The sequence below is a fragment of the Jaculus jaculus genome, chromosome X (genome assembly GCF_020740685.1).
Source record: "Jaculus jaculus isolate mJacJac1 chromosome X, mJacJac1.mat.Y.cur, whole genome shotgun sequence".
Classification (NCBI taxonomy): Eukaryota; Metazoa; Chordata; class Mammalia; order Rodentia; family Dipodidae; genus Jaculus; species Jaculus jaculus.
The window spans coordinates 138,678,828-138,686,315 of NC_059125.1; the positions used below are offsets into that span (position 1 = coordinate 138,678,828).

Below are 7,488 nucleotides of genomic sequence, written 5' to 3' on the forward strand. Positions count from 1 at the left end.
ATCCTAACAGGTAAGTGTTTTAATAATTATGGCAGATGGGGATTGAAGAAAAGGCAATTCAAAACGGGGTGGGGGTACACGAAAGCAATAATTTTGAATATTTGACATTTGTTTTGAAACTACCTTACTACCCTATACCCTTTACCATCTGTCTGTTATCCCTCCCAACACCCACCTCTGTCTTCCCACAGGGCTCCATTGTCTGCAGTTCCTGTTTCTCAGGGGCGGAGCTGTGGGAGGCAGCCATGGGTGCCATAATAGGCACCTGCGGCCAGCACAATGGGCTGTGGGTGCTTGTGGGAGAGACAGATTGATGTATTGTGCATGGGGGAGGAGGGCTGTCACTTGAATCCATGTGAACCCAGGCTTTAGGGGCAAGGGAGATTGACAGCTTTTGTAGGTTGCATTTCTTTTTCAAAGCTTGGCTTTAATAGACAGTAAGTTTGGGGCCCCAGGCTTTCACTCCCATAATTCTAACAGGGCAATCACGAGCATTCAGCATTTCTTTTTACCCCCCTTGTTCCGCATTAAATGATTTCAGTAAAGGAATGTGCAGCATTAATTAGAATTTGTTAGCAGATACCAAGGGGAAAAGTTTCTTCACAACAACTATAGGAGGTGTCATTTGTACAAAGACTTTTTTGTTTTCTTTCCCCATTACATTATCACTGCAATATGTAAGGTAGTGATTCTTTTCATTTAAATTAAGTGGAAAGCTACTAAATCTTGTTTTATTCTCCAAAAAGAATAAGGTCCTTAACACTTATCTTTTAACTTCTTTCATTTCCTAAGGTTGGTGTTTACTTTTGCTTTCAGTCTGACCCATTTACTGGTCTGTGAGGTTGTGTATCCAGTTTTGTGTACCATTTAGTTCTTACAATTACAGGCAACCCACTGTACAGATATATAAGGATTCCTACCAGGTGAAAACAGCTACCAATAGTATTGGAAATCATTGATTCACCAGACTTCTTTCAGCCATGGTACATTGAGAAATGCCAAAAATTAGACTCTTGCTATTTCCTGAAACTATTTTTCTTTGGTTGATATTTAACCTTACTCATGATATCAAATTTATTGAAGAATGAGGCAGTGAATGAAGAATATTTTTTCTCATGGAAAACCATTCCTTAGTCATGTCATTTTTTTTCAACATTAACCCCTCATATAGGCAGCAGCATTTTCTAACAGTTAGTTAAAAATGTTCTTTTTGCTTTGCATCTATTTTTGATCCCTGGCATTTCAGCCTTATAAAAGGGGAAACATCTAATCTCAGAATATTTCTTGTAAACACACTCTACCATTTGGTGACTTTACAAAACATTATTAATATTTTTTCAGTGTTATTCTTCCAACATCTCTCCTGTATAAAATAATTTTCCCCCAATGGAAGGGGTTGAAGGCTAATTGAATTAGAATTTTTCTCATTTAATTGTTTTATTTAAATGTGTTAGGGGCAACAGTGGAAAATATTGATGAAGTCTATCATTAATTCTCAGAGAGAACATATTCCCACAGAGTTGTCTGGCTCAGTCTATAATAATAATTTGGTGCAACAGCTTTAAAAGTAGTGGGGTGATAATAATTAGGGTGTGCGACAGAAATTTCAATGCTGGATTCAACATTTCACCATGCAGGGCATGAAAATTGCCAACTGGGGGCTAGTCAGTTCTAAGTACTAATTAACTAATTAATCAGGTGGTGAAACCAAGTGAATGGAGGATACCAGCCAGACATCTCAAGCCCAGGCAGAGGGTTGTACTCTTTCAAAAACAGTGAGGCCTTTCTTCTTGGTTTTTAACCCAATCAGAAAGGAGGAGAGAGAGAGAGAGAGAAAGAGAGAGAGAGAGAGTGGGGGAGAGAGAGAGAGAGAGAGAGTCAGGGAGGGAGAGAGGGAGAGAGGGAGAGAGAGAAAGGTTATGGTGCAACCTTTCTACTTAAAGAAAAGGAAATATAAAACATGTGCCCCTGATAATCACTTTAAGGTACCATGAGCAGAGCTGTGGCAAACTGGGCAGCTCCTCCATCACGAAGTAGTTCAGGTCTGGTGGGTGATGGTTGGGAGGGGGTGAAGTGAGGAAGAAAAATCCGCCTTTCTGGGGTTTACTTCTACATGTTTTAAAAATATAGAATGAGAAACATATCTCTTCTTTTGGGCTGATCTTGGGTCTTTTGCCTCATCTTTCGTTTATGTAAATGAGAAGAGTCCAATTACACATTTGGAAAAAGGGTTTAATGAATCGTGAAAAAGCCCAGTTTGCAGAGAAAGGGCACAATCTCCTCTTCTTCTTCATCTTGTCTTTTAGATTTAACTTAGAAACATGTATTTCCTTTAAGGAAGATGATAAAGCTAAATGATTAGATCACTTAATTTTATGTATTAATTTCATACTTAAGAACATTATGCTAGAATTCTTTATTTCTGTAAGGCTTTCTGGATACTTAACAAATATTCTCCAACACAATCTGCAAAACTATTTCCCCCTAAAATCGAAAACTGATTTTTGTTAGTTTTCTCCATTTTTGATGTCATTTTTAGCTCAATGATAATATGTCTTCTTTTTAAAATACACTCCCCCCCCCCGGAATTGTCTGCAGTGAAAACAGACCACATCATTGCATGGGAATTGATACTGAATTCAATGTGAAGACATTAGTTTTCTGTGACTTTATAGCTTAATGTTTGTTAAGATGAGGTTTGAACTAGCTAGAATTTTAGACTGGTGGGGATCAGTTATTATTATTTTTTCTTTCTTTCCAAAGAGAAGCTGAATTTTACATTATAGCAGAAAATTCCGTGTTTGGGCTTTCATTTTTGTTTTTTCTTTCTCCTTAGTTAATTTTGGAATTTTCAGTAGTTGTAAAGGGACCACTCAGAAGTCCTCCTCCATTCCCCCCCTTTTTTTTTAAAGTGACACAAACCATTTCAAGAAGACTAGGAGAAATCAATACCTTGTCTGACCAGCACTCTTAGCACTGAGAAGTGTGCAACTAGCCCGGAAGAAGTGCTTTGCAAGTGACAGCAAGGTTCTCAATCAAGTGTTGTCCAAGAGTCCTAGTCCAACAATCTCAATGGGGACTTAGGGAAACTGAGGCCGAAGAACCCAGGAATGGCATATGTTTTTCTAATGTGGGTTTTCCTCCCCTCGCCTAAATACTGATTCAGTCCATGGCAAACACATTTTTTAAGGGCAATTAATGCGTGGGAGACGGTTGCTAAGGGTCCAAATTGCATGCTTATTCACAACAGGCCGGTACTTCCACTCTGCCCCTTCAGCCTCCCCGGATCGGCGCCCTGGATGTGATGGACACCTTGAAGTTGCCCCCATAATCCTCTCTGGCAACATCGGATGTAAAATTTGATCAGCTCATTGGATGAAAGCGATAAATTCCCCCCAAAATGTGTGAAAAGGGTCCAAGCGGTAGGCAAGCGCCGCGTTGAGACAGCGCTCTGGCCGGCCCCTCCGAGTTCTCCGCAGCTACATCCGCCGCGCGAGCCGGGAGGCGGCGGTGGCGAGGCCGCGGCGCCAGGAGGGCGCAGTCGGAGCGAAGCGCGGGGCCGGAAGGGGGCAGAGCGGCGGCGCCTGCGGCTGCGGGGTGATCTGGTCGGCGGTGGAGGCAGAATCTACTCCGCGGCGGCGTAGCCTGGGGGCCGGGCCGGCGGGGCGGGGCGGGGCGTGCGCCAGGGCCGCGGGCGGCGCGCGCCGGAGCAGTTGGCCTCTGGGCCCGGCCGCTCGCGCGCCCGCCCGGCGGCGCCCGCGGAGGCGGCCGCCGCCGCCGCAGGAGGAGGAGGGGAAGCCGGAGCTGGAGGTGAGGTGGAGGTGGAGGTGGAGGTGAGGTGGAGGTGGAGTGGCGGTGGAGGTGCAGGAGGAGGAGCGACGGGAGGCAGCGGCGGAGGCTGAGGCGGTGGTGGCAGAGGCGCGCGGCCTGGAGGAAGAAGGATGGAGGAGCAGCCGAAGGAGTGCGAGGCCGAGGTCGCGGAGCACTGGTTCTCCAAGTGGGAGCGCCAGTGCCTGGCTGAGGCCGAGCAGGAGGGGCAGCTGGCCCCCGAGCTGCAGGAGGAGGCGGCTGCCGACGCGGCGGGGCTCAAGATTGAGCGGCAGAGGCTCTGGCACCTCTTCCAGATCTCTGCCACCGCCGTGGCCCAGCTCTACAAGGATTCCGGGTGCCAACAGCCAGGACTGTCTATGTGGGACCCCTTCCAGAATGCGGCCATGGCCGTGACCAGCCTGTACAAAGAGAGCGAGGATGCCTACCAACGAAGTTTTGAGTTGGGTGTCCAGGTTGGCTACCAGCGTCGCGTCAAAGACGTGCTGGAGTGGGTGAAGAAGGGCAGGAGTACCATCCGTCGGGAAGACCTGATTAGCTTCCTCTGTGGCAAAGTGCCCCCCGCCCCTCCTCCACCGCGCACCTCTAGGATGTCCCCGAAGCCTCCTGCTGGGGTCGCCAACCAGGCTGCTGCCACCGAGACCAGCCCACCTGTGGAAGTCGACCTTCAGCCTTTCCATGAGGCCATTGCCCTGCATGGCCTCAGTGGTGCCATGGAGAGCATCAGCATGCGATCTGGCCCACCTGGTTCCCCATCCCACGACAGTGGTGTTTCCAGCAGTGGACGTCGAAAAGGGAGCTTGGTAGAGGATGACCAGAACCCCTTCGGCTCAGAAGAACTGGCCTTCCGCCTGGACAGTGGGGGGATCCGTAAGCGCACCTCGGCCCAGTTCGGTGATGACACCACAGACACCCCATCCCACAAGCGCAACCGAATGGTCTAAATTGCTTCTTTGGTCTCGCCACCTACCATACTGCTTTACAGCTAACTTGGCCTTCAACATGCTTGTTGAAAGGATACTTGAGACCACTGATCTTCCCTAAGTTAATTAAAGATTTTTATTATGTTTACTGTAAAGAACTTTCAAAGTGTTCCAGAAGAGGCCTCTTATGACTTTGGCTTTCCAAAAAGAGAAATATATATATAAATAAATATATATATATATAAATATATATAATTCTATTAGAGAACATCAGGTATCACATAGTTAGCAAGATCATTTAAAACAAAAGTGTTCAGTAAAGGCGAGAGCCTGGTTTATCTTGTTCAAGTTGTATTTCTTAGCACCTAGTACAGTTGTTGGAGCTCAATAAATGTTTGTTGAATGAATAAATGTGACCTTACTTTAAAGTCTTAAAGGGAAAGATATAGCAGGTGTTTCTTTGGTTATAGATATTTTTATCCTGTCTTTTTTGTGTTGTTGTCTTTAATGGTCTTTGCCCATTCAGTTGTACCAAAATGAAAGACTAGATATTTTTGTGAAATCTGGAGCCCTCTGTTTGTACTCCACTGTACCATGCACCCAATTTCTAGCAGGAAACTAAAGAGGTAATACATTTCAGGCTGCTGTTTAACTTAAAACGTAGTTGATGTGGGTGATTCTGATGGTGTAAAGAGAGGCCATAATGGTTGGGCTCATAATACTGGATGATGGGTAAAGTCATTGCTTCCTTTTGGGAAACAAAACCAACAGAGGTTCTGATCAAATGAGATGTTGTCCCTCTGGCCCAGTGGTGCTCCATTTTCTTAGCAATATAGGAGCTCCTTTCTCTTAGGTTAGCTTTTTGTGATGGTTTTGAAGTACAAGCTCAATTAGAATTATTTCGTTTTTATTTAAGGGTACAGTATGGTATGATTATCAAAATAAAGACTTTAAAAAAAAACCATTAATAGCCAGGGCTCCACAAAGTAACTGATGATTTTAGGCAAGCCAGTTCACTGGCCTCAGTTTTTCATCTCTATAATAGAACGGTATATCTCTAAAGGTCATTATGAATATCAGATGGAGTCCATATGTCACTTATCCAGTACAGTGCTTAGTACTCAGGGGGATTAACTAAATGTTTTCCCTTTTGTATAAATAAATATCAGCCAAATATTAAAGTCCAAAGATAATGAAATCAATCATTCTAGAAATCAGCCAATAGAACCCCAGCATTTGAGCTGGAAATTATTATATATAGTTGAAAATTACCTGTTGCAGACTGCATATTAGTTATGAGGATGTTGAGTAAGGATCACCACTTTCAATAGCAGGGTATCTCTAAGTTCCTGAAATTGTCTGAGGAGTGCACTTTGTAACCAGAATAATGGGAAATCTAACTGGTCTGGCATGAAAGAATATGGGGGAGGAAGGTAAGTGTGGGTAGGATATGGAAGTAAAAGTCCTAGGGTGTCTAAAAGGCTAAAGTGGTTTGAAGAAGGCTGTGGCATAGTAGAGGCCCTAGACACCCTAGGACTTAGAGCCAGAGGGATGGAGGTGGGGCATGAGACTAGGGAAGGAGAAGGGGGAAATGAAAAAGTCCAATTCTCCCCCAGAGTCTTCCAACACTAGTGTTTAAAATATTACAGATTGTTTACTGACACTTTTACATTCACATCAGAATTGTTTCTGCTTTATTAACATGGCCTATGGAGTAAATTTCTAATTGACCAATATATTAAAATAATACAAGAACATAAAGTGAATCCTCTGATAGGTAAGAACTTAATATTGCATTCCATGGAACTGAGACGTGTTGTTAGGTCCTGAGAAGAGACATGAGACTTTACAACAATCTTTATCCTTAAAAATCACATCCTGCCTTGGGAGATAAATTATGTAGCTAAAAAGGCACTTCTGTCTGTGGGAAAAGCACCCACGGGCTTGCAGAACTCAAAGGACTGAGGAGGCTCTCCTTGCTGTGAGGGTCACGTCTTCTAGAAGAAGTGATATATAAACTAGGCTCATTAAAAAAAAGTCAGGTAGGATGGGATTTGGGGTACCAACCAGCAGGGGAAGAATAGCCATTTTTTGAGGAGGAAACAGTAAAGTGGGTATGAGAGCTGGGGCCAAAATATACAGGTTCTCAAATGCCTGGCTCTGCTTTGGATTCTATCCTGGGACAGTATTCTACCACCTCTGAAATGGGGCTTTGCAAAAACTTGTTTGGCAGAGCTCCTGCTTGTCCAGAACAAGCAAAGCACTGGAGCAGAAGCTGTACAGCATATCTTCACAGGATGTTCTTCTCTAGGACCATTGCCCTTTGCTTAACCCAAGCCAGGGAGATGGACACCTTGATAAGGCTTTCTCTAGGGAGTCTTTGTTCGCCCCAGGCTCCCAAGTCACACATTATGCAAGATAGGAAGCACACCCAGTGATTTCTGTGGTGCTTCTTCAAGGCTGAGAAGGAATTCAGTTCCAACTGCTGTCTCCTTCATAGGACTTGCCAGGTTTTTTCCCCCTTCTGCCTGCTTCGTGTGCTTAAGAGCACTCTCCCTGGTGGCATCACTGGGGCATTCTGGGTCTAGATTTGAGCAACCACAGTAATTTTTACAGACAGCTGGGGGAGAGTTGTAAGAGCACATACAATATGAGGGTAGGGGCTTCATTTGTCTCATGTCCTTTTGCAAGCTCCAGGGCCTAGTACAGTGATTCATAGGGACACACCATACATATT

General features: G+C 44.6%; 1 protein-coding gene across 1 annotated transcript; it reads left to right on the forward strand.

The window, feature by feature from the left end:
* The first annotated feature begins 3,887 nt into the window (after window positions 1-3,887).
* On the forward strand, window positions 3,888-5,410 carry LOC101611274 (UPF0472 protein C16orf72). Its single transcript, XM_012947865.2, has one exon. The coding sequence runs from the start codon at window positions 3,942-3,944 to the stop codon at window positions 4,770-4,772; it is 831 nt and encodes a 276-aa protein (XP_012803319.1). The 5' UTR covers window positions 3,888-3,941; the 3' UTR covers window positions 4,773-5,410.
* The last annotated feature ends 2,078 nt before the right edge of the window (window positions 5,411-7,488 follow it).

What these genes read in the sequence shown, in the direction of transcription:
- LOC101611274 (XM_012947865.2), top strand. Translation starts at nt 3,942, where the DNA reads ATGGAGGAGCAGCCGAAGGAGTGCGAGGCCGAGGTCGCGGAGCACTGG.